The sequence below is a fragment of the Pristiophorus japonicus genome, chromosome 3 (assembly GCF_044704955.1).
Source record: "Pristiophorus japonicus isolate sPriJap1 chromosome 3, sPriJap1.hap1, whole genome shotgun sequence".
In the NCBI taxonomy this organism is placed as follows: domain Eukaryota; kingdom Metazoa; phylum Chordata; class Chondrichthyes; family Pristiophoridae; genus Pristiophorus; species Pristiophorus japonicus.
Window position 1 is genome coordinate 223216391 of NC_091979.1, and position 27397 is coordinate 223243787.

Genomic DNA, 27397 nt, shown 5'->3' on the forward strand with positions numbered 1-27397 from the left:
AGCATAATTAGAAGCTGTAGATAGTCACCAAGAAATCCAATAGCAAATTCAGAAGGAACATCTTTACCCAAAGAGCGGTGAGAATGTGGAACTCATTACCACAGGTTGAAGCGAATAGTATAAATGCATTTAAGGAGAGGCTAGACAAGCATATGAGAGAGAATGTAATAGAGGGTTAGATTTAGATAAGGAAAGACAGGAGGCGGCTCAGGTGGAGCATAAATTGCCGGCCTGAACTGGTTGAGCCGAAAGGCCGGTGTCTGTGTTGTTTATCTTATGTAGTCCTATGTATCTCTGTAAGCTCCACCAGCCCTACAACCCTCCCTTCTTTCTGTAAGCTCCTCCGGCGCTACAACTTTCCCTATCTCTGTAACCTCCTCCAGCCCCAACAATTCTCCTGGTCTCTAATCCTCTCCAGCCCTGCAACCCTCGCTATCTCTGTAACCTCCTCCAGCCTTTGCAATTCTCCCGATCTCTGTAACCTCCTCCAGCCTTTGCAATTCTCCCCATCTCTGTAACCTCCTCCAACCCTCCCTATCTCTGTAACCTCCCCCAACACTCCCTATGTAACCTCCCCCAACACTCCCTATCTCTGTAACCTCCTCCAACGCTCCCTATCTCTGTAACCTCCTCCAGTGCTACAACCCTCCCTATCTGTATAACCTCCTCCAGCCCTACATCCCTCCCGATCACCGCAACCTCCTCTGTGTCTACAGCCACCATATCTCTAACCTCCTCCAGCATCCAATCCTCATTATCTCTGTAACTCCCTCCAACCCTCACTATCCCTGTAATCTCTTCCAGCCTGTACAACTCTTCTTCCTCTGCAAACTCCTCCAATCTTACATCCCTCCCGATCACTGCAACCTCCTCCAGCCCTCCCGATCACTGCAACCTCCTCCAGCCCTATAACCCTTAATATCTTTGTAACCTCCTACAACCTGTGCAACTCTACTGATCTCTAATCTCCTCTAGTCCTGCAACCCTCCCTATCTCTGTAACCTCCTCCAGCCCTACAACCCTCCATATCTCTAATCTCCTGCAGCCGCGACAACCCGCCATATCTCTGACCTCTTCCAGCCCTCTAACCCTCCAACCCTCTTTATCTCTGTAACCCCCTCCAGCCGTGCAAACCTCCCTATTTCTGTAACCTGCAGCCTCTACAACTATCCCTATCTCTATAATCTCCTACAGCCCTCTTTATCTCTGTAACCTCCTCCAGCCCCTACAACCCTCCTGGTCTCTAACATCCTCCAACCTCTACAAAACTCCCTATCTCTGTAACCTCCTCCATCCCTACAACTCTCGCTATCTCTGCAACCTCCTGTAGCCCTTACAACGTGCCATATCTCTAACCTCCTCCAGCATCCAACCCTCTTCATCTCTGTAACCCCCTCCAGCCCTGCAACCCTCATTATCCCTGTAACCTCCTGCAGCCCCTACAACCATCCCTGTTTCTACAGCCCGCCCTGTCTCTGGAACTGCCTCCAACCCTACAATCCTCACAATTTCTGTAACCTCCCGCCTTACAACTCTCCCGATCTCTGTAACCTCCCCCAGACCTACAAGCCTCCCTGTCACAGTATCCCCCTCCAGCCTTGTAACCCTTGTTATCTCTGTAACCTCCTCTAGCCCTATAAGCCTCCCTATCTCTACAACCCTCCCTATCCCTGTAACCTCCTCCAACCCTACAACGCTCCCTGTATCTAAGCGTGCCCTATCTTTGTAACCCTGTCCAGCCTCGACAACTCTTCCAATTTCTGTAAACGCCTGCCTACTGCCCTCCCTAGCTCTGTATGGTCTTCCAGCCCTACAACCCTCCCTATCTCTGGAATCTCCTCAAGCCCCTACAACCCACCCGGTCTCTATAATCCTCTCCAGCCCTGCAACCCTCGCTATCTCTAACCTCCTCCAGCCTCTACAAATTGCCCAATCTCTGTGACCTCCTCCAGCCCTGCAAACCTTGTTATCTCTTAGCCCCTCCTACAAACCTCCCTATCTCTGTAACTTCCTTCAGCCCAACAACCCTCCATATCTCTGTAACCTCCTCCAGCCTTACAATCCTCCCTGTATCTACACCCCGCCCTAACCCTAACCCTCTCCAGCCCTACAACCCTTCCAGTCTCTGCAACCCTTCCAGTCTCTGTAACCTCTTTCAGCCTGTACAGCTCTACCGATCTCTCTAATCTCCTCCAGTCCTGCAACCCTCCCTATCTCTGTAACTCCCTACAACCCTCCCTGTATCTACAGCCTGCCATATCTCTGTAACCCCCCTTATCTCTTTAACCTCATCCATCCTTTCAACCCTCCCTATCTTTGTAACCTCCTTCAACCTGTACAACTCTACTTATCTCTTTAACCTCGTCCATCCTTTCAACCCTCCCTATCTCTGTAACCTCCTTCCGCCCTACAATCCACAATATCTCTGTAACCTCCTTCAGCGCTACAGTCCTCTCCATCTGTATAACCTCCTCCAGCTCTGGAACCCTCCCTATCTCTAACATCCCCCAGCCCTACAATCCACCTTATCTCTATATCCCCCTCCAGCCTTGCAACCCTCACTATTTCTGTGACTTCCTCCAGCCTCTACACCTCTCCTTATCCCTGTAACCTGCTCCAGCCCTACAAACCTTCCTCTATTTACAGTCTGCCCGATCTCTGCAACCTCCTCCAGCCACTACAACCCTCCCTATCTCTGTATCCCCTTCCAACCATGCAACCCTCGCAATCTCGGCAACCTCCTCCAGCCACTACAACCCTCCCATCTCTGAGCTCCTCCAGCACTACAAGCCTCCCTATCACTGTATCCTCCTTCAGCCCTGCAACCCTTGTTCTCTCTGTAAACTCCTCCCGCCCTACAACCCACCCTATCTCTGTAACCTCCTCCATCGTCACAACCCTCCCTTTCTTTATACCCTCCTCCAGCCCTATAATCCTCCCCATCTCTGTAAACTCCTCCAGCCCACAACCCTCCCTGTGTCAGTAACCCCGTCCAGCCCTGCAAAGCTTGTTATCTCTGTAACCTTCTCCAGCCTCTACGACTCTCCCGATCTCTGTAACCTCCTCCAACCCAACAACCCTCGCTATCTCTTTAAGCTCCTGCAGCCGCCACAACCCGCTATATCTTCACATTCTGCCAGCGTCCAACCTTGTTTATCTCTGTAACCTCCTCCAGCCCTACAACTATTTTAGTTGTGAACATTAAACAGGTGCCCCCTGATTAAATGGCGGGGGGGGGGGTCACACTCCAAAAACTTTTCAAGTGCCCCATTGTTTATTTTTTTTTTGAGGGCACCAAAAAACACAAATTATACAAGTGCCTCCTGGTTAAAAGGGACTGGAGGCGGGGGGGTGGGGGGGGGGGGGCACTAAAACCGACAAATCAAGCTTTAGACACTAAAAGATCAAATCAAAATTTGGTTGCCGGGGGTGATGATGCACTCCAGTCCCTCCGGCGCCCCTCCAGCCCTACACCCTCGCTATCTCTATAACCTCCTCCAGCCTCTGCAACTTTCACTACCTCTGTAACCACATCCAGCCTTACAACCCTCCCTGTCCCAGATAAAAATATAGGTGGGAAAGCAAATTGTGAGGAGGATACAATTCATCTGCAAAGGGATAAAGACAGGCTAAGTGAGTGGGCAAAAAATTGGCAGATGGAGTATAATGTGGGAAAATGTGAGGTTATCCACTTTGGCACAAATAATAGAAAAGCAAATTATAATTTAAATAGAGAAAAATTGCAAATTGCTGCAGTACAGAGGGACCTGGGAATCCTTGTGCATGAAACACAAAAAGTTAGTATGCAGGTACAGCAAGTGATCAGGAAGGCAAATGGAATGTTGGCCTTTATTTCAAGGGGGATAGAGTATAAAAGCAGAGAAGTCCTGCTACAACTGTACAGGGTATTGGTGAGGCCACACCTAGAGTACTGCGTACTGTTTTGGTCTCCATATTTAAGGAAGGATATACTTGCATTGGCGGCTGTTCAGAGAAGGTTCACTAGGTTGATTCTGGAGATGAAGGGGTTAACTTATGAAAATAGGTTGAGTAGGTTGGGCCTATACACATTGGCATTCAGAAGAATGAAAGGTGATCTTATTGAAACTGATAAGATAATGAGGGGGCTCGACAAGGTGGATGCAGAGAGAATATTTCCACTCATAGGGGACATGGTCTTAGAATAAGGGACTGCCCATTTAAAACTGAGATGAGGAGGAATTTCTTCTCTCAGAGGGTTGTAAATCTATGGAATTCTCTGCCCCAGAGAGCTGTGGAGTCATTGAATATATTTAAGGCAGAGATAGACAGATTTTTGAGCGATAAGGGAGTAAAGGGTTATGGGGAGCGGGCAGGGAAGTGGAGCTGAGTCCATGATCAAATCAGCCGTGATCTTATTGAATAGCGGAGCAGGCTCGAGGGGCCAAATGGCCTACTCCTGCTGCTATTTCTTACGTTCTTATATTCTATCTCGGTCACCTCCTCCAGCCCTACAACCCTCGCTATCTGTAACCTCCTCCAGCCTCTACAACTTTCACTATCTCTGTAACCACATCCAGCCTTACAACTCTCCATATCTTTGTAACCTCGTCCAGCTCTACAACCTCCTTAGTTCTGTAACCTTCTCCAACCCACATCATAGGCAGTCCCTCGGAATCGAGGAAGACTTGCTTCCACTCCTAAAGTGAGTTCTTTGGTGGCTGAACAGTCCAACACGAGAGCCACAGACCCTGTCACAGGTGGAACAGATATTCGTAGGGGGAAGGGGGGGTGGGACCGATTTGCCACGGGCTCCTTCCGCCACCTGCGCCTGACCTCTTCATGCTCGTAGCGTTGAGATTCGAAGAGCTCAACGCCCTCCCGGATGCACTTTCTCCACCGAGGGCGGTCTTCGGCCAAGGTCTCCCAGGTGTCAGTGGTGATGTCGCACTTCACCTCGGAGGCTTTGAGGGTGTCCTTGTAACGTTTCTGCTGCCCACCTTTGGCTCGTTTACCATGAAGGAGCTCCGCGTAGAGCAATTGCTTAGGGAGTCTCGTGTCTGGCATGTGAATTAAATGGCCTGCCCAGCTGATTGAGTGTGACCAGTGCTTCAATGCTGGGGATGTTAGCCTGGGTGAGGACACTGATGTTGGTGCGTCTTTCCTCCTAGGGGATTTGCAGGATCTTGCGGAGACACCGTTGGTGATATATCTCCAGCGACTTGATGTGTTTTCTGTACATTGTTCATGCCTCTGATCCTTACAGGAGGGCGGGTATTACTACAGCCTGTAGACTATGAGCTTGGTGGTAGGTTTGAGGGTCTTCGAACACTCTTCCTCAGGCGGTCGAAGGCTGCACTTGCGCACTGGAGGCGATGTTGAATCTCCGCATCAAGTTGACAAGAGGCTCCCGAGGTATGGGAAATGGTCCACATTGTCGAGGGCCGCGCTGTGATTCTTGATGACTGGGGGGAGCAGTGCTGTGCGGCGAGGACAGGCTGGTGGAGTACCTTTGTCTTATAGATGTTGAGCGTAAAACCCATGCTTTCATATGCCTCGGTGAATACATCGACTATATCCTGGAGTTCAGTCTCTGAATGTGCGCAGGCGTCGTCCGCGTACTGCAGCTCAATGACAGAGGTTGGAGTGATCTTGGACCTGGCCTGGAGGCGGCGTAGGTTAAACAGCTTCCCACTGGTTCTGTAGTTTAGTTCCACTCCAGCGGGGAGCTTGTTGATTGTGAGGTGGAGCATGGTGGCGAGGAAGATTGAGAAGAGGGTTGGAGCGATAACGCAGCTCTGTTGGACCCCGTTCCGAACGTGGATTGGGTCTGTAATGGAACCGTTGGTAAGGAATACGGCCTGCATGTCGTCGTGGAGCAGGCGAAGGATGTTGACAAACTTTTGGGGGCATCCAAAACGGAGGAGGATGTTCCATAAGCCTTCACGGTCGACAGTGTCAAAGGCCTTTGTAAGATCGAAAAAGGCCATGGATAAGGGCTGGCGCTGCTCCCTGCATTTTTCCTGCCTGTTGAACTGCAAAGATCACGTCCGTTGTTCCCTGTAGGGGACGAAATCCGCACTGTGACTCCGGGAGGAGCTCCTCGGCCACAGGGAGAAGACGGTTGATGAGAACTCCAGCGACAACCTTCCCAGTGGTTGATAGCAGGGAGATTCCCCTGTAGTTGCCGCAGTTGGACTTGTCCCCCTTTTTAAAAATGGACATGATCACTGCATCTCTGAGACCTCCCGGCATGCTCTCCTCCCTCCAGATGAGAGAGATGAGGTCATGTATCTGTGCCAACAGCGCTTCTCCGCCATATTTTAGCGCCTCAGCAGGAATTCCATCCGTACCCGTAGCCTGTTATTCTTAAGCTGTTTTATGGCTTTGCCAACCTTGTGCAGCATTGGGGTTTCACTGAGCTTGTGGCGGGTTGTATGCTGCGGGATGGATTTGAGAACACTCGAGTCAAAGGCAGAGTCTCGATTGAGGAGATCTTCAAAGTGCACCTTCCAGCGGGCCCTGACAGCCTTGGTGTCCTTGATGAGTGTTTCCCCGTTCTTGGCCAGGAGTGGGGTGGGGCCTTGGGAGTTTGGACCGTAGGTGGCCTTGACTGCAATGAAGAATCCTCGCGTGTTGTGGCTGTCGGCCAGTTGTTGCACCTCCTGTGCTTTCTCCATCCACCACCTGTTCTTTAGGTCCCTGGTTTTTTGTTGGACCTCAGCCTTGAGCCGTCTGTAATGTTGCTTTGTAGCTCCCGAGTTGGGTTGTTGCTTGAGGCTCAGAAATGCTCTGCGCTTACGATCTATTAGCTCTTGGATCTACTAATTGTTTTCATCAAACCAGTCCTGGTGTTTTCTGGTTGAGTAACCCAAGTGTCTCTTCACAGGCACTGGTTATGGAGGCCTGGAGGGCAGACCAAGCGCTATGGGCATTGAGCATCTCAGGGTCATCAAGGCACGCCAGATTGGATGTAAGGCGCTGGCTGTATAGGGCTCTCTTAGCTGGGTCTTTAAGTGCGCCTGTATTAACTTTTTTGTGGCACTGCTTCTGCTGTTCCCTCTGCTTTGGGGCTATGTTAATGTCGATGATAGATCAGATTAGGTGATGGTCCGTCCAGCAGTCGTCAGCTCCCGTCATGGCCCCGGTTATGTGCACATCCTTGCGATCCCTGGCTCGGATGATGATATAGTCCAGCAGGTGCCAATGTTTGGAGCGAGGGTGTTGACGTGATGCCTTGTATTTGTCCCTCTGGCAGAACAGGGTATTGGTGATGAGGAGTTCGTGTTCTAGACATTTTATCAGGAGTAGGGTGCCGCTGGAGTTGGATTTCCCTACCCCCTCTCTACCAATCACTCCTCCCCAGAGGACTGTGTCTTTGCCGACCCTGGCATTAAAGTCACCCAGGAGGATCAATTTGTCGCCCGTGGGACGCGGGACAGGGATGTCTCGAGGTTGGAATAAAAACCTCATCTTTAGCCTCATTCGTTGCATCGAGTGTTGGGGCGTGCGCATTGGTTCCGGGATAGGGTAAGGCGAAGGGTCATGAGGTGTTCGTTAACCCCGCAAGGGGGAGTCTTTCAGGCGGCCGACCAGTTCATTTTTGACAGCGAAGCTGACTCCATGATAGCGGCGTTCTTCCTCTGGTTTTCCTTTCCAGAAAAGGCTATAACCTCCACCATGTTCCTTGAGCTGGCCTTCCCCTGCCCGCCGGGTCTCACTTAGGGCGGCGATGTCGATGTCAAAGTGTCTGAGTTTCCAGACAACTATGGTGGTGTGGTGTTCAGGCCTGTCGCTGTTGGAGTTGTCTATCCGGGTCCTGACGGTCCAGGTCCCGAACCTCATATTAGGTGAGTGGAAGATGCCTGTGCGCGAGTTCTTTTAGCGTGGGGTGGTCGGTACACACTGACTACCACACGGGCTTAGCCGAGCAAGGTGGCAAGGGGGTCCAAGACGACTGGAGACCAGGCACTGCTGTATGAGCCTAGTAGTCTACGGCGAGATGTTGGCCGCAAGCTCGGCGCTCAATAGCGCCCTTGATGGTAGGTAGCTGCTTGGTTAGGAGCAGGCATTGAGAGGGTCAGCGGTCCACTGGAGTTCAGTATGGAAGGTCAGGGTGGTAACAGCCATGGTACTCACCACATGCTGGGGGAGAAGAGGCCAGGCCATCAGCGGGGAAGGAGAGGCTCAGTCATCGCTGAAGGGGAGGAGGCCCGATCATTGTTGAGGAAGTGAGGTCCAGCCGGTGTTGAAGGAGGAGGATAGGCCCAGCCGTCGTCGCTGAAGAGGAGGAGGCCCGATTGCCGCCGAGGAGGATAGGCCCAGCGCCGTCGCTGGAGGAGGACCGATCGCCACCGAGGAGGATAGGCCCAGCCTCCGTCGCTGGAGGGGGCCCGTTTGTCGTTGGGAATGGCCCGATTGTCGTTGGAAGGGTGGAGGCCCGATCGTCATTGGAGGAGGTCCGATCGTCGTTGCAGGGGCTCGATCGTCGTTGGAGAGGCCCGATTGCCGAGTTCACTGGGTGTCATCGGGGACTGGATGGGGCAGCTGAGTCGACGTCGAAGGAGGAGGTCGCCGGAGAAGGGAAGAGGTCCAGGTCCAGGTCGCTGCTGCAGGAGGCACGGTTGTCGCTGGTAGTCCGGTCGTCAGCGTCGTCGTCGATGAGTGGTGTGGAGTTTAGGAGGGAAGATTCGCGCCTGAGGTAGGCCCGAATTTATGGGGATTGTAGGATTAGGGTTTAAGGTAAAGTTTAAGAAAATGTACCCCCTATTAGGGTCTATTAAGGCGAAGGAAGTTGAGACAGTGGGAGGGGAGGAGATTGAGTGTGAAAAGTTGTCGGATGGCACAAGATTGTAAGGTTAAATTTGTTGTGTCACGGGAGCTCCCCAGGGAGCTGCCACCCCGGCGATCATCTTCCTCTGGAAAAGGAAGATGGCCGCACAACCTACAGCCCTCCCTGTGTCAGGAACCCCGTCCAGCCCTGCAAAGCTTGCTATCTCTGTTACCTCCTCCAACCTCTATCACTCTCTCTATCTCTGTAACCTCTTGCAGCCCCAACAAGCCACCATATCTCTAACATCCTCCAGCGTCCAAGTCTTTTTACCTCTGAACTCTTCCAGCCCTGGAACCCTTACTATCTTTGTAACCTCCTCCAGCCCGACAACCCTCCCTATCTCTGTAACCTCCTCCAGCCCTACAACCCTCCCTGTGTCAGTAAACCCGTCCAGTCCTGCACACCTTACTATCTCTGCAACCTCCTCCAGCCCTTACGACTCTCTCTATCTCTAATCTTCTCCAGCCCTACAACCCTCCATATCTCTGTAACCTACTCCAACCCTACAACCCTCGCTATCTCTACCTCCTGCAGCTGCTACAACCTGCTATATCTTCAAACTCTGCCAGCGTTCAACCTGGTTTATCTCTGTACCCCCCTCCAGCCCTACAACCCTCGCTATTTCTGTAACCTTTCTGTAACATCCTCCAACCCTCCCACCCTCCGATCTCTGACCTCCTCCAGCTCCACAACCCTCCCTATCACTGTAATCTCCGCCAGTCCTACAATCCTCCCCACATCATCATCATCATCATCATCATCAGGCAGTCCATCGAAATCAAGGAAGACTTGCTTCCACTCCAAAAGTGAGTACTCAGGTGACTGAACAGTCCAATATGGGAATTACAGTCTCTGTCACAGGTGGGAAAAGGATGGGCGGGGAGTTTGGTTTGCCGCACACTCCTTCAGCTGCCTGCGCTTGTTTTCTGCATGCTCTCGGCGACAAGACTCGAGGTGCTCAGCGCCTTCTCAGATGCTCTTCCTCCACTTAGGGCGGTCTATGGCCAGGGACTCCCAGGTGTCGGTGGGGATGTTGCACTTTATCAAGGAGGCTTTGAAGGTGTCCTTGAAATGTTTCCTCTGCCCACCTGGGGCTTGCTTGCCATGTAGGAGATCCGAGTAAAGCGCTTGCTTTGGGAGTCTTGTGTCGGGCATGCGAACAATGTGACCCGCCCAACAGAGCTGGTCGAGTGTGGTCCGTGGTAACCTCTGTAACCTCCTCCATCCCTACAAACCTCCGTCTCTGTAACTCCCTTCAGCCCTACACACCTCCCTGCATCTACAGCCTGCCCTATCTCTGTAACCCTGTCTATCTCTGTAACCTCCTCCAGCCTCTACAACTCTTCCTATCTCTGTTACTTCCTCCAGCCTCTGCAACACTCCCTACCTCTGTAACCTCCTCCAGCCCTACAACCCTCCATACCTGTGTAACCTCCTCCAGCCCTACAACATTCCGTGCACCCGCCTGTCCTATGTCTGTAACCCTTCCTATCTCTGTAACCTCCTCCAGCCGCTGCAACCCTCCCTGTCCCAGATTAAGAGATAGGTGGGAAAGCAAATTGTGAGGAGGACACAATAAATCTGTAAACAGATATAGACAGGCTCAGCGAGTGGGCAAACATTTGGCAGATAGAGTATAATATGGTAAAATGTGAGGTTATCCACTTTGGCACAAATAATAGAAAAGCAAATTATAATTTAAATGGAGAAAAATTGCAAAGTGCTGCAGTACAGAGAGACCTGGGGGTCCTTGTGCATGAAACACAAAAAGTTAGTATGCAAGTAATCAGGAAGGCAAATGGAATGTTGGCCTTTATTGCAAGGGGGATAGAGTATAAAGGCAGAGAAGTCCTGCTACAATTGTACAGGGTATTGATGAGGCCACACCTAGAGTACTGTGTTCAGTTTTGGTCTCCGTATTTAAGGAAGGATATACTTGCATTGGCGACTGTTCAGAGAAGGTTCACTAGGTTGATTCTGGAAATGAGGGGGTTAACTTGTGAAGATAGGTTGAGTAGGTTGGACCTAATACACATTGGAGTTCAGAAGAATGAGAAGTGATCTTATTGAAACTTATAAGATAATGAGGGGGCACAAAATGGTGGATGCAGAGAGGATATTTCCACTCATCGGGGAAACTAAAACTAGGGGACGTAGTCTTAGAATAAGGGGCCGCCCATTTAAAACTGAGATGAGGAGAAATTTCTTCTCAGAGGGTTGTAAATCTGTGGAATTCTCTGCCCCTGTGGAGAGCTGTGGAGGCTGAGTCATTGAATATATTTAAGGCGGCGATAGACAGACTTTTGAGTGATAAGGGAGTAAAGGATTATGGAGAGCGGGCAGGGAAGTGGAGCTGAGTCCATGATCAGATCAGCCATGATCTTATTGAATGGCAGAGCAGGCGCGAGGGGCCAAATGGCCTACTCCTGTTGCTATTTCTTATGTTCTATCTCTGTAACTTTCTCCAGCCTCTACAACTTTCACTACCTCTGTAACCACATCCAGCCTTACAACCCTCCCTATCTCGAACCTCCTCCAGCCTTACCATCCTCCAATCTCTGAGACTTACTCCAGCTCTACAACCCACCCTATCACTAATCTCTACCAGCCCTACAATCCTCCCCACATCAGCATCATCATAGGCAGTCCCTCGAAATCAAGGAAGACTTGCTTCCACTTTAAAAGTGAGTTCTCAGGTGACTGAACAGTCCAATACGGGAATTACAGTCTCTGTCACAGGTGGGACAGACAGTCGTTGGAGGAAAGGGTGGGAGGGGAGTCTGATTTGCCGCACGCTCCTTCTGCTGCCTGTGCTTGTTTTCTGCATGCTCTCGGCGACGATACTCGAGGTGCTCAGTGCCCTCCCGGATGCTCTTCCTCCACTTAGGGTGGTCTATGGCCAGGGACTCCCAGGTGTCAGTGGGGATGTTGCACTTTATCAAGGAGGCTTTGAGGGTGTCCTTGAAACGTTTCCTCTGCCCACCTGGGGCTCGCTTGCCGTGTAGGAGATCCGAGTAGAGCGCTTGCTTTGGGACTCTTGTGTCGGGCATGCGGACAATGTGGCCCACCCAACGGAGCTGGTCGAGTGTGGTCTGTGGTCAGCTCTGTAATTTCCTCCAGCCCTACAACCCTCCCTATCTCCAACTTCCTCCAGCCCTACAACCCTCTTTGTCTCAGTAACCCCATCCAGCCCTGCAAACATTGCTATCTCTGTATTCTCCTCCAGTCTCGACGACTCTCCCTATCTCTGTAACCTGCTGCAGCCCCCAACAACCCACTATATCTCTAACCTCCTCTAGCATCCAACCCTTTTTAGCTCTGTAAAGCCCTTCAGCCCTACAACCCTCGCAATCTCTAACCTTCTCCAGCCCTACAACCCACCCATTTCTGTGACCTCCTCGAGCCCTTCAACCCTCCCTATCTCGTCAGCACATCATATCTCTGTAACCTCCTCCAGCCCTAACATTCCGTGCACCTACAGGCTGTCTTATGTCTGGAACACTCCCTATCTATGTAACCTCCTCCAGCCCTACAACCCTCCCTGCATTTACAGCCTGCCCTTTCTCTGTAATCCTTCCTATCTCTGTAACCTCTTGCAGCCCCTACAACCCACCATATCTTTAACCTCCTCCAACGTCCAACCTCCTTTATCTCTGTAACCCCGTCCAGCCCTGCAAACCTCCCTATCTCTGTAACCTCCTTCAGCGCTACAACCCTCCCTATCTGTATACCCTCCTCCAGCCCTCCATATCTTTAATCTCCTCTAGCGTTCAACCTTCTATATCTGTAACCCCCTCCAGCGCTACAACCCTCCCTATCTGTATACCCTCCTCCAGCCCACCATATCTTTAATCTCCTCTAGCATTCAACCTTCTATATCTGTAACCCCCTCCAGCGCTACAACCCTCCCTATCTGTATAACCTCCACCAACCCTGTAACCCTCCCTGTCTCTATGCCCCTCTCCTTGCTATCTCTGTAATCTTTGTAACCCCACAATCCGCTATATCTCTAACCTCCTATAGCGTCCAACACACCCTACCTCTGTAACCTCCTCCAGTCCAACAACCCTCCATATCTCTAACCTCCCCAACCCTACAACCGTCCCATCTCTGTGACCTCCTCCAGTCCTACATTTTGACCCAGCGACGATGAAGGAACGGCAATATACATCCAAGTCAGGATGGTGTGTGACTTGGAGGGGAACTTGGAGGTGGTGGTATTCGTATGTGCCTGCTGCTCTTGTCTTTCTAGGTGGTGGAGGTCGCGGGTTTGGGAAGTGCTGCTGAAGAAGCCTTGGCGAGTTACTGTACGCATCTTGTAGATGGTACACACTGCAGCCACAGTGCGCTGGTTGTGGAGGGAGTGAATGTTTAAGGTGATGGATGTGGTGCCAATTGAGGGGACGTCCTGGATAGTGTCGAGCTTCTTGAGTGTTGTTGGAGCTGCTCTCATCCAGGCAGGTGGAGAGTATTCCATCACACTCCTGACTTTTGCCTTGTAGATGGTGGAAAGGTTTTGGGGAGTCAGAGGTGAGACACTCGCCGCAGAATACCCAGCCTCTGACCTGTTCTTATTGCCACAGTATTTATGTGGCTGTTTCAGTTAAGTTTCTGGTCAATGGTGACCCCCAGGATGTTAATGATGGGGGATTCGGCAATGGTAATGCCATTGAATGTCAGGTGGCGGTGGTTGAACTCTCGCTTGCTGGAGATTGACGGCTTAGCGCTGGGTTAACTTTGGCAGACAGGAAGCTGACATGCGTTCGAACCCTGTTACCACCCACAGCGAACTTTGACCTCGCTGTACATCTAAACACCTCCTCACAACCCACAGCAATATAGCTCTGCTCCTGTTTACAGAATGACACAGCACCGAAGGAGGCAATTCGGCCATCATGCCTTGCTGGCTCTTTGAAGGAGCTATGCAATTAGTCTCACTCCCCCTGCTCTTTCCCCATAGCCCTGCAAATTTTCCCCCTCAAGTATTTATCCAATTCCCCTTTTGAAAGTTATTTAATTCCACCGCCGTTTCAGGCAGTGCCTTCCTCGCTGCATAAAAACATTTCTCCTCATCTCTCCTCTGGTTCTTTTGCCAACTATTTTAAATGTGTGTCCTCTGGTTACCGACCCTACTCCCAGTGGAAACAATTTTTCCTTATTTACTCTATCAGAACACTTTATGGTTTTGAACACCTCCATAAAATCTCCTCTTAAACTTCTCTGCTCTAAGGAGAACACCCCAGCTTCTCTAGTTCTCTCCAAGTAACTGAAGTCCCTCATCCCTGGTACCATTCTGGTAATTTGTCCTCATCTCTCCTCTGGTTCTTTTGCCTATTATCTTAAATCTGTGCCCGGTGGTTACTGACCCACCTGCCAGTGAAAACAGTTTCTCCTTCTTTCCTCTATCAAAATTATTCATGATTTCTGAATAATAACATAACTGAATGCACAGTCCAGTCCCACACCGGCTGTGAAATCAGCTAGCTCAGCACAGGCTGCGGATGGGGCCTGGGCCTTTCCTGCTGTGTGTGTGAGAGGCTCAGGATCACACCGGCTGTGAAATCAGCTAGCTCAGCACGGGCTGTGGATGGGGCCTGGGCCTTTCCTGCTGTGTGTGTGAGAGGCTCAGGATCACACCGGCTGTGAAATCAGCTAGCTCAGCACGGGCTGTGGATGGGGCCTGGGCCTTTCCTGCTGTATGTGTGAGAGGCTCAGGATCACACCGGGTGTGAAATCAGCTAGCTCAGCACAGGCTGTGGATGGGGCCTGGGCCTTTCCTGCTGTGTGTGTGAGAGGCTCAGGATCACACCGGGTGTGAAATCAGCTAGCTCAGCACAGGCTGCGGATGGGGCCTGGGCCTTTCCTGCTGTGTGTGTGAGAGGCTCAGGATCACACCGGCTGTGAAATCAGCTAGCTCAGCACAGGCTGCGGATAGGGCCTGGGTCTTTCCTGCTGTGTGTGTGTGCATGGGGGGGGGCCTCGGTATCTCGCCTCTGCTCCCCGATAACCCTCAAAGCTGGTGCGCATCACCTGACTCAAGTGATGCCCCTTTAACTCTCCGTCAGGAGGAGCTGGACATCCGGACTCTCCAGACCAAAAACCGGAAGCTGGCCGAGGTCATCGATCAACGACAGAGCATCGAGGACGAGCTGCGGGAGCAAATTGAGAAGCTCGTGAAACGGCAAGCAACAGACGACGCCACTCTCCTCATCCTCAACCGCTACTGGTGCCAGGTACAGTGGGCTCTGTCCCCTCTCATGCTGCCCCCTCAAACACTCCCAGGGCAGAGACAACACAGGTTAGATACAGAGTGACGCTCCCTCTACACTGTCCCATCAAACACTCCCAGGGCAGGTAAAGCAGAGGATAGATACAGAGTAATGCTCCCTCTACACTGTCCCATCAAACACTTCCAGGACAGGTAAAGGACAGGTTAGATACAGAGTAAAGCGCTCTCTCTACACTGTCCTATCTAGATTTGACCACGGAGGGTTGAAAGGTCAGCGCACGAGGTCCAGCCATGACACTAACCTGGATTTTTGCGTCCACAGTTTGATGAGAATGTGCGGATTATCCTGCAGCGCTGGGACCTGGAGCAGGAGCAAGAGTCTCGTGACATCCCGTCCGAGAAGCAAATGCTGGTCGTCTCCGACCCCGAGCCAGACTCAGACAGCAACCGGGAGGAGAGAGAGAAAGGTAATCGCTCGGCACCTGCAGAGCCTGGTGACGGGAGTGGAGAGGAAAGGGGCATGGAGGAAAGCGGGCTCGGGCAGGGAGGGAAGGAGGGGGAGGGAGGAAGCAAGGGGGGAGGGGTAGGGAGGGAAGGAGGAGGAGGGGCAGGGAGGGAAGGAGGAGGAGGGGCAGGGAGGGAAGGGGAAGGCTGGGCGATGGGTATGGTAGCAGGTTGGAGGGAAGGGGAGGGGAGGGAGAAATTGAGTTGGGAAGGAATTGGGGAGGTGTTGAGCAGATGGAGAGGGATGGAGGGAGGGAACGGGGAGAGAGAAGGGAGGGGTGGAATGGAGGGAGTGATGGAGGGTTTGAGGGAGCAAGAGAAATGTAGACAGAAAAGAAAAAAATGAATGAAGGCAAGTTGCCAGCAACAATTTGGATTTATACAGCGTCTTCAATGTAGTAAAACGTTCCAAGATGCTTCACGGGAGCAATTATCGAACATATTAGCTTGGTCAAAAGGTAGGTTTTAAAGAGCGTCTTAAAGGAGATCTTTGCACTGCTCCAATTCTGGCCTCTTGAGCATCCCTGATTTTAATCACTCCACCATTGATGGTTGTGCCTTCAGCAGCTAAGGCCCTAAGCTCTGGAATTTCCTCCCTAAACCTCTCCACTCCTCTACATCTCTCTCCTCCTTTAAGACACTCCTTAAAACCTACCTCTTTGACTAAGCTTTTGGTCATCTGTCCAAATATCTCCTGATGTGGCTTTGTGCCAAAGTTTGTTTGATAACGCTCCTGTGAAGCGCCTTGGGACGCTTTACTACATTAAATGCGCTATATAAATGGGAGTGGTGTTATTCCTTCCCCTCAGGGTCTAGGGAAGGCCAGTGTGAGAATGCCCTGCCGTTTCTTGCCATGCTGGCGAGCAGCACCAGTGAGGAGATGGAACTGCAGCTCCGGGATCGTGTGGAGTTCTCCAAGCAGGCTATGTCCAGCACACTGGAAGTGTTCGAGAAACTGAGGGTCAGGATCAACAAACTGGCCGAGCGGATGAACAACAAGGGTGAGTCAGGCATCCCCCCACCCTCCCGCTGCACATTCTTATGCACAGACACGCACACAGACATACACACTCACGCTCGTTCACATGCATGCTCACACAGACAGACACAGGTAGAACAGACATCACAGGCAGGCAGCGACAGGCACACAGACAGGAACATAGGAACAGAAGGAGGCCATTCAGCCCCTCGAGCCGGTTCCGCCATTCAATATGATCATGGCAGATCTGCGACCGAATTCCATATACCAACCTTTGGCCCACATCCCTTAATACCTGCAGTCAACAAAAATCTATCAATCTCCGATTTAAAATTAACAATTGCCATTTGTGGAAGAGATTTCCAAACTTCTACCATCCTTTGTGTGTAGAATTGTTTCCTAATTTCACTCCTGAAAAGTTTGGCTCTAATGTTTAGACTATGCCCCCTCGTCCAACCAGCGGAAATAGTTTCTACCCTATCTGTTCCCCTTAATATCTTGAAAACTTCGATCGGATCACCCCTTAACCTTCTAAATTCAGGGAATACAACTCTAATTTGTGTAATCTCTACTCGAAACTTAACCCTTGATGTCCGGGTATCATTCTGGTAAACCTGCGCTGCACTCCCTGCAAGGCCAGTATACCCTTCCTATGGTGTGGTGCCCAGAACTGCTCTCAGTACTCCAGGTGTAGTCTTACCTGGATTTTGTATAGCTGCAGTATAACTTCTACCCCCTTGTATTCTAGTCCTCTAGATATAAAGGCCAGTATTCCATTAGCCTTTTTGATTATTTTGTGTACTTGTTCATGACATTTTAATGATCTATGTAATTCAACCCCGAAATCTCTTTGGACATTCACTGTTTTTAGCTTTTTACCATTTCGAAAGTACCTTTTCTTTAGGTCCAAAGTTGATGACCACATATTTGCTTCCATTGAAATCCATTTGACACAGTTTGCCCAGTTAATCTATCAATATACCTTTTGTAATTTTATGATTTCATATATATTGCCGACAATCTTTGTCTCATCAGCAAATTTGAATAGATTACTTTCTATGCCATCATCGAAATGGTTAATAAATATTGTGAATAGTTGAGGCCCCAACACAGATCCCTGCAGAACATGACTAATCACCTCCTAACAATTGGAGTACCTACCCATTATCCTTACTCTCATTATCCTGCCGCTCAGCCAATTTCCTAACCAGGTCGATAATTTGCCCTTGTTACATGAGCTTCTACCTTAGATAACAGTCTGTTATGTGCCTTCTATGCCTTCTGGAACATTCCTGTCCACTATTTTAATCACCTCTTTGAAAAATTCAATCAGATTTGTCAGGCATGACTGACCTCTCACAAATCCATGTTGGCTCTCTCTGATCAACTGAAAATTTTCGAAGTGTTCAGTCACCCTATCCTAATTATAAACTCGAGCAATTTCCCGACAATGAATGTTAGGCTAACTGGTCTATAATTTCCAGGTTTCCCTTTCTTGTTATTTAAAAAAAAATGGAGTGATATGCCCAATTTTCCAATCTAAAGCGACGGTTCCTGAATCGAGTAAATTTGGAAGATTATAATTCGGGCATCTGCAATGTGCTCACCTACATCCTTTAACCCTGGGACGGAAACCATCTGGTTCTGGGGATTTAGTGCTGTTATTTTCTTCATTACTATTATTTTAGTTACATTCATTTTATTGAGTCCCCGTCCCTGATTCAATATTAGTTTCTTTGGGATTTCCGGCACGCTATCCTCTTCCTCTACTGTCAGTTGTGGCTCAGTGGGTAGCACTGAGTCAGAAGATTGTGGGTTCAAATCCCACTCCAAAGACTTGAGCACATAAATCTAGATTGACATTCCAATGCAGTGCTGAGGGAGTGCTGCACTGTCGGAGGTGCCGTCTTTTGGATGAGAAGTTAAACTGAGGCCCCGTCTGCTCTCTCTCAGGTGGACATAAAAGATCCCATGGCACTATTTCAAAGAAGATCATGGGAGTTATTCCTGGTTCAGTCCGCAAGTGTGACCCTGAGCTTCCAGTTGCCTGTCATTTTAATTCTCCACTCCATTCCCACTCTGACCTCGGGTCTCCTACACCGTTCCAACGAAGCTCAACGCAAGCTCAAGGAATAGCACCTCACCTTTTGTTTACAGCCTTCTGGACTCAACATAGATTTCAAAAATTTCAGAGCGTAACCGCTGCCAATCTTTGGCTCCCTTTCTCCCCCTCTCCCACCCCCCTCAGATCCTGTTTCTTTTTTTTCTCTCCTTGTCTCTAATGGCAGTTGGTCATTATCCCAACTTCTGGCATTACCATTTGAATTGGGGCCATCATCCCTTTTGTCTCTCTAATCTCTCCTGTCTTCCAACCCATCACAGATCTTCTCTTTTGTTCTTTCTTCCCCTCCCCCTTTCAGGGTTTAAGAATCTGTTCTTTTCGAACATTCTCCAGTTCTGACGAAGGGTCATCGACCCAAAACATTAACTCTGCTTCCTCTCCACAGATGCTGCCTGACCTGCTGAGATTTCCAGCATTTTCTGTTTTTATTCCAGATTCCAGCATCCACAGTATTTTGCTTTTGTATATTTCTGGTGTCCTGGCCAATATTTATCCTTCAAATCAACATAACAAAAACAGATTATCTGGTCATTTTCACATTGCTGTTTGTGGAAGGTTGCTGTGTGCAAATTGGCTGCCGTTTTTCACACATTACAACAGTGACTACAGTCCAAAAGTACTTAATTCTCTAAAGCGCTTTGAGACGTCCGGTGGTCATGAAAGGTGCTTTTTAAATCCAAATTTTTTTACTGTAAATACTGATGCAAAGTAATTATTCAATATGTCTGCCATTTCTCCAGTGTCATTGACAATATCACCGTTATCAATTTTTAAGGGACCAACATTGCTCCTGACCTCCCTCTTTTTCCTAATATGATTGTAAAAATTCTATTGATTTTGATATCCCTTGCAAGTTTCTTTTAATACTCCCTTTTTGTAGCTCTTACTGTCTGTTTTGTGACCCTTTTCTGTTCTTTGTATCTTTCCCATTCGCCAGGATCTGTGCTATTTTTTGCTTTTTTGTATGCTTTTTCTTTTAGTTTTATGCTGATCCTTGCCTCTAGCTATCCGTGGATGCTGTTTTGGCAAATAAAGCCCTTGCCCCTCGGGTATAAACTGGTTCCGTATCACATTAAATTATTTTTTGAACATCTCCCACTGATCTTCTGTCGTTTTACTCATTAACAGATTTGCCCAGTTTCTCTGTCTCATCCCGTTGAAGTCGGTCTTACCGAAATCTAGAATCTTCGTAGCTGTTTCGCGTTTCGCCCTTTCAAATGCTACATTGAACTCGATCATGTTATGATCATGATTGGATAAATGTTCACGCACAATTAGGTTGACACCTAAATCTGGCTCATTATTAATTGCTAAATCTAATATGGCATGCCCCCTTGTTGCCTCTAGGGCATATTGTTGTCGAAAACTATCCCAGACACACTCAAGAAATTCACTACCTTTCTGACAGGTGCTAATCTGCTTTTCCCAATTTATATGAAAATTAAAATCCCCCAAGGGGGAGGGATTCAAATTCCTGGGACATTGCAACCGGTTCTGGGGGAGGTGGGACCAGTACAAACCGGACGGTCTGCACCTGGGCAGGATCGGAACCGATGTCCGAGGCGGAGTGTTTGCTCGTGCTGTTGGGGAGGTGTTAAACTAAATGGCAGGGGGATGGGAATCTATGCAGGAGACAGAGGGAAGTAAAAATGGGGCAGAAGAAAAAGGTAGGAAGGAGACAAGCAAGAGTGGAGGGCAGAGAAATCAAGGTCAAAAATCAAAAAAAATTACATCTGCGCAGATGATGTAATTGGGATTACGGAGACATGCTCCAGGGTAACCAAGGCTGGGAACTCAACATCCAGGGAACTCAATATTCAGGAAGGAAAAGGAGGTGGGGTAGTGTTACTGGTTAAAGAGGAGATTAACGCAATAGCAAGGAAGGACATTAGTGTGGATAATGTGGAATCTATATGGGTAGAGCTGCGAAATACCAAAGGGCAGAAAACGTTAGTGGGAGTTGTGTACAGACCACGAAACAGTAGCAGGGAGGTTGGGGATGGCATCAAACAGGAAATTAGGGATGCATGCAATAAGGGAACAGCAGTTATCATGGGTGACTTTAATCTACATATTGATTGGGCTAACCAAACTGGTAGAAATACTGTGGAGGAGGATTTCCTGGAGTGTATAAGGGATAGTTTTCCAGACCAATATGTCGAGGAACCAGCTAGAGAGCAGGCCATCCGAGACTGGGTCTTGTGTAACGAGAGAGGATTAATTAGCAATCTCGTCGTGCGGGGCCCCTTGGGGAAGAGTGACCATATTATGGTAGAATTCTTCATTAAGATGGAGAGTGACACAATTAATTCAGAGACTAGGGTCCTGAACTTAAAGAAAGGAAACTTTGACGGTATGAGACGAGAATTGGCTAGGATAGACTGGAGAACAATACTTAAAGGGTTAACGGTGGATAGGCAATGGCGGACATTTAAAGATCACATGGATGAACTACAATAATTGTACATCCCTGTGTGGCGCAAGAATAAAAAAGGGAAGGTGGCTCAACCGTGGCTAACAAGGGAAATTAGGGAAAGTGTTAAATCCAAGAAAAAGGCATATAAATTGGCCAGAAAAAGCAACAAACCTGAGGATTGGGAGAAATTTAGAATTCAGCAGAGGAGGATGGAGGGTTTAATTAGGAGGGGGAAAATAGAGTAAGAGAGTAAGCTTGCAGGGAACATAAAAACTGACTGCAAAAGCTTCTATAGATATGTGAAGAGAAAAAGATTAGTGAAGACTAATGTAGGTCCCTTGCAGTCAGAATCAGATGAATTTATAATGGGGAACAAAGAAATGGCAGACCAATTGAACAAATACTTTGGTTCTGTTTTCACTAAAGAAGACACCAATAACCTCCCGAAAATACTAGGGGACCGAGGGTCTAGCGAGAAGGGGAACTGAGGGAAATCCTTATCAGTCAGGAAATGGTGTTAGGGAAATTGAAGGGACTGAAGGCCGATAAATCTCTGGGGCCTGATAGTCGGCATCCCAGAGTACTTAAGGAAGTGGCCCTAGAAATAGTAGATGCATTGGTGGCCATTTTCCAACATTCCATTGATTCTGGATCAGTTCCTATGGATTGGAGGGTAGCTAATGCAACCCCACTTTTAAAAAAAAAAAAGGAGGGAGAGAGAAAATAGGGAATTATAGACCGGTTAGCCTGACATCGGTGGTCGGGAAAATGCTGGAATCAATTATTAAAGATGTAATAGCAGCGCATCTGTAAAGCAGTGACAGGATCGGTCCAAGTCAACATGGATTTATGAAAGGGAAATCATGCTTGACAAATCTTCTGGAATTTTTTGAGGATGTAACTAATAGAGTGGATAAGGGAGAACCAGTGGATATGGTGTATTTGGACTTTCAAAAGGCTTTTGGCAAGGTCCCACACAAGAGATGAGTGTGCAAAATTAAGGCACATGGTATTGGGGGTAATGTATTGGCGTGGATAGAGAACTGGTTGGCAGACAGGAAGCAAAGAATGGGAATAAATGGGTCCTTTTCAGAATGACAGGCAGTGACTAGTGTGGTGCCGCAAGGTTCAGTGCTGGGACCCCAGCTATTTACAATATACATTAATGATTTAGACGAAGGAATTGAAGGTAATATCTCCAAGTTTGCAGATGACACTAAGCTGGGTGGCAGTGCGAGCTGCAAGGAGGCTGCAGGGGGACTTGGACAGGTTAGGTGAATGGGCAAATGCATGGCAGATGCAGTATGTGGATAAATGTGAAGTTATCCACTTTGGTGGCAAAAACAGGAAGGCAGATTATTATCTGAATGGTGACAGATTAGGAAAAGGGGAGGTGCAAAGAGACCTGGGTGTCATGGTACATCAGTCATTGAAGGTAGGCATGCAGGTACAGCAGGCAGTAAAGAAAGCAAATGGCATGCTGGCCTTCATAGCGAGGGGATTTGAGTACAGGAGCAGGGAGGTCTTACTGCAGTTGTACAGGGCCTTGATGAGATGACAGCTTGAGTATTGTGTGCAGTTTTCGTCTCCTAATCTGAGGAAGGACATGCTTGCTATTGAGGGAGTGCAGCGAAGGTCACCAGACTAATTCCCGGGATGGCAGGACTGACATATGAAGAAAGACTGGATCGACTGGGCCTGTATTCACTGGAATTTAGAAGAATGAGAGGGGATCTCATAGAAACCTATAAAATTCTGACAGGACTGGACAGGCTAGATGCAGGTAGAATGTTCCCGATGTTGGGGAAGTCCAGAACCAGGGTCACAGTCTAAAGATAAGAGGTAAGCCATTTAGGACCGAGATGAGGAGAAACGTTTTCACCCAGAGATTTGTGAACCTGTGGAATTCTCTGCCACAGAAAGTTGTTGAGTCCAGTTTGTTTGGACATAGTCAAAAGGGAGTTACGGCTAAAGGGATCAGGGGGTCTGGAGAGAAGGCAGGGGTGATGTACTGAGGTTGCATGATCAGCCATGATCATACTGAATGGCCATGCAGGCTCGAAGGGCCGAAGGGCCTGCTCCTGCACCTATTGTTTATGTTTCTATTTTTCTATACACAACTCCCACTACAGTCTGAAATCCTTTCCTCTTCCTTAATTCTACCCATAGTCTCCACTGCCTGTTTACCTCTCTTTATATCCTCTTATCATTGAAGTGATTTCATCCTTAATCACTACGGCTACTCCTCTCCCCTCTGCCATTCCCCCTATTTTTCCTATAGACCTTATAATCTGGTATATTTAGTTCCCAGTCCTGACCGTTTTGCAGCCATGTCTCAGTAATGACTACCATGTCGTACCCACCAATTAGAATTCGAGCCTGCAGTTCATTCAATTTATTTCTTATACTCCGTGCGTTTGTATAAAAACTGCTTATTTGGGCCACACCTTTAGCTCTAATGTTTTACTGACTTGATTCTTATTTCTCTCTCCCAGTTTAATCACTTTACATCCTTTATTTTTCCCTTTACCTGCAGTGCCGAAAGCACAATTTCTGACTGCCACTCTCCTCTCTTCCCTTTCGCTTGTTTTTGTATTACCATTTGTACTGCAGTTTCCCCGAGCCCTCCCTCCGCCATTTACTAGTTTAAAGTGCTTATGACCGCCCTATTTATCCTTTCCGCTAGGACCCTGGCCCCAGACCAGTTCAGGTACAGCCCATCCCAATGGTACAGTTCCTTCCTGTCCCAATATTGGTGCCAGTGCCCCATGCAATGGAACCCCTCTTTCCCATACCACTCTTTTAGCCACGTGTCGACTTCCCAAATCAGCTTATCTTTACGCCAGTATGCACATGGCTCAGATAATAATCCAGAGATTAGAATCCTTGAGGTCCTGCTCTTTAATTTCACTCTTAGTTCATGGTACTCCCCAAACAGGACTTCTTGCCTACTCTTCCCTATGGTGTTGGTCCCAACATGGACCACAACAACTGGATCCTCCCCTCCCTCTCTAATATCCTTTCAAGCCAGTTCGAGACGTCCCTCACTCTGGCACCAGGTTGGCAACATACCATGTGGGACTCTCGATCCTGCTTACAAGTCCCCCTAATTATAGAATCCCCTACAACTACCACATTGCGCTTCCTCTCCTCCTCTCCTCCTCTCCCTCTCCCCTTAGCACAGCCTCAAAGTGCCATGGTCTGCATTCTGCCTGTTCTTCCGACAGTCTTTATCCTTATCCTCGCAGGTAGCAGGTACATTGTACCTGTTGGACAGGATCAGTTTCTGTGGATCCTTGTTCCCTTTCTTACCTGTGTTCCCCTTACTCTGCACACTCTTATCACACCAACCCTGTTCTGAACCTGCACCTCTCTACGAGGTGTGACCGAAGTCTGGAACAAACTGTCCCTCTCCCTTATGTGTCGGAGTGTCTCCAACTCTCACACCAGCTCAATAACTCTGAGCCGGAGAGATTCGAGACAGAGACATCTCCTGCAGACGTGTTTGCTTGCGACAGTCTCGCTGTCCACAAACTCGCACATACTGCAGTCCAGACACACAACCTGATCTGCCATATTTATTTAATTAGTTAAAGTCTTTTTTCAACGACTATAGTTGTATTAATTAGTTTAACTAGTTAAGTTATATGAAGTGTGTTATAGTTTCCCGCTCCTAGTTTAAACCACTGTCCTAGCTTAGGAAAAAGGCTAATACTCACCAACCAATCACCTGCCGTTCTGTGATGTCACTCCTTGGTTTTTGTTGTTTTTGAAATCATCGGAGGTGCCGTCTCCCGAGTGCTGCCGCTGCTCAGGTCCATGCTGCCTTAGTCTTCCGCTATTTGTATCTGCTGCCCCTTCCTTGCTGCTGCCGCCGCTCAGGTCACACAGACAGAGACAGACAGGCATGCTGACAGGCGCGCACACACAAACACTTCATACAGTTCTGGTCACCACATTACAGGAAATATGTGATTGCACGAGAGAGGGTACAGAGGAGATTTACGAGGATGTTGCCAGGACTGGAAAATTTTAGCTATGAGGGAAGATTGGATAGGCTGGGGTTGTTTCCTTTGGAACAGAGGAGGCTGAGGGGAGATTTAATTGAGGTGTATACAATTATGAGGGGCCTAGATAGAGTGGATAGGAAGGAGCGATTTCCCTTAGCAAAGAGGTGAATAACCAGGGGGCATAGATGAGAACTTTCTTCACCCAGCGAGTTCTGGGGGCCTGGAACTCACTGCCTGAAAGGGTGGTAGGCGCAGAAATCCTCATCACATTTAAAAAGTACTTGGATATGCACTTAAAGAGCCATGACCTACAGGACTACGGACCTAGTGCTGGAAAGTGGGATTAGGCTAGATAGCACTTATACGACAGACACGGACACAATGGGCCGACTGACCTCCTGTAAATTTCTATGATTTTGCGAGAGCAGGTAGGCCAAGGCTCCATCCCTGGCCTTTGCTGAGTTAGTGGACAGTCCGGATTAACCCTTCATGAGGGCTCCACACCCCAGGCCCTGTGCTTAAAGGTGTGACTGTCCAGGGGTTCCCCCAGGCCTTGTGTTTAAACTTGAGTGTTCTTTGTCCAGGTTCCCCCCAAGTGGAGGAGGCGTTGAAGGAGCTGAAATTGCTCCTGTCGGGGGAGAACCAGAGGCTGCTCGAACTGACGGACTGCCTCCGGGAGAAGCATTGCAAGATGTCGCAGGAGGCAAGTATCGGCGAGGGGGAGGGGCTAACTCCGTAATCGGGTGGGTCCTGGGAGGGACGGGGCTAACTTAGTGAGTTCGGGCCTGGGAGGGGAAGGGCTTACTCACTCGTGCGGTGGGGCTTGGGAGCGGAGGTTCTAACTCACCTCATAGGGTGGGGTCTGTGAGGGGAGGGGCTAACTCGGTAATGGGGAAGGGCCCTGAGAGGGTCTAACTTGGTAATGGGGTTTGCCATGGGAGCGGCTAACCCGATAATGGGACAGACCCTGGGCATGGAGGGGCTAAATTAGTAATGGGGTGGGGCGAGACGTGGCTAACTTGGCAATGGGGTGGGACATTCTCAGCGATGGTGGGGTTGGGGCGGGTCTGAGAGGTCAAGGTGGGGTTCCAAGAGGTCACGACTGAGCTGTCCGTAAGTCTTAAACTTCCGCTGATCCCGTTCTCAGACCTTTTGATATTTGGTGGTCCTGGGAATTCCCCATTGCACCAATGAATTAATTTAATGCTTTCTCTCTCCTCTCCTCTCCCCCCCCCCTTTCTGTCTCCCTCTCTCTCTCCAACCCCTCCCCTCAATCCCTTCTCCCCCTCCCCCCAACCCACCTCTCTCTCCCTCTCTCTGCACAGTTCTCAGAGCTCCAGGGTAAGGTGGAGGAGGCAGAGTGCCGGGTATTGGACATGCAAACTACCATCGAGGACCTGCAGTGGGACACGGACAAGATTCGTAAACGGGAGCAGAGACTAAACAGGCACCTGGCGGAGGTGCTGGAGCGGGTGAGCGCGACGAGAGACCGGGTACTGTGCCCAGGGAGCAATATCCTGACAATGTCCACCCCCCACTTTATACCCAGTGTCGAGTGCTCTCAGGACAGGTACAGTACGGGTTAGTTACAGAGTCAAGTTCTCTCTACACTGTCCCATCAAACACACGCAGAGCAGGTAAAGCATGGGTTAGATCCACAGTAAATTTCCCTCTGCACTGTCCCATCTAACACTCCCAGAGCAGGTGCAGCATGGGTTAGATACAGGGTAAAGCACCCTCTACACTGTCCCATCAAACACTCCCAGGGCAGGTAGAGCATGGGTTAGATACAGAGTAAAGCTCCCTCGACAGTGTCCAATCAAACACTCCCAGGCAGGTACAGCACAGGTTAGATATGTAGAAACAGAAATTTACAGCGCAGATGGAGGCCATTTCGGCCCATCGTGTACGTGCTGGCCGACAGAGCCACACGGACCTCGATCAGCAGCCCTGTAGGTTACATATAAACCCATGGCAAAGAGTATCCAGCCCAACCAGTCCGTCCCACACAACTGCATCGCAACATTTTACACCCCACCCAAGCGATCTGGTAGAGGCAAAAAACCCGATTTTAAAAACCCAGGCCAATTGGGGAAAAAAAATGTGGGAAAATTCCTCTGACCCATCCACGCGATCGAAACTAGTCCAGGATATCACTCTGGCCGTATTAGATTCCATGATGTACTTACCATTGTGTCTGCACCAGCCAACAAGAGGTTATCCAGTCTAATCCCATTTACCAGCTCTAGGTCCATAATCCTGCAAGTTACGGCACTTCACGTGCAAATCCAAGCACCGTTTAAATGTGGTGAGGGTTTCCGCCTC

The 27397-nt window shown here is 49.2% G+C and overlaps 1 protein-coding gene across 4 annotated transcripts in view; it reads left to right on the forward strand.

The window, feature by feature from the left end:
* Window positions 1-27397, forward strand: part of LOC139260126 (E3 ubiquitin-protein ligase BRE1A-like) — a 94477-nt gene that overhangs the window by 5937 nt on the left and 61143 nt on the right. For 2 of the 4 annotated variants that reach the window (XM_070876313.1, XM_070876316.1), the window contains exons 3-7: window positions 14878-15045; window positions 15364-15508; window positions 16355-16546; window positions 25657-25775; window positions 26398-26544. In XM_070876313.1, coding sequence (XP_070732414.1) covers window positions 14878-15045; window positions 15364-15508; window positions 16355-16546; window positions 25657-25775; window positions 26398-26544 — 771 coding nt within the window. The remainder of the gene's footprint in view (window positions 1-14877; window positions 15046-15363; window positions 15509-16354; window positions 16547-25656; window positions 25776-26397; window positions 26545-27397) is intronic. The other 2 variants (XM_070876315.1, XM_070876314.1) reach the window with 2 other exon arrangements.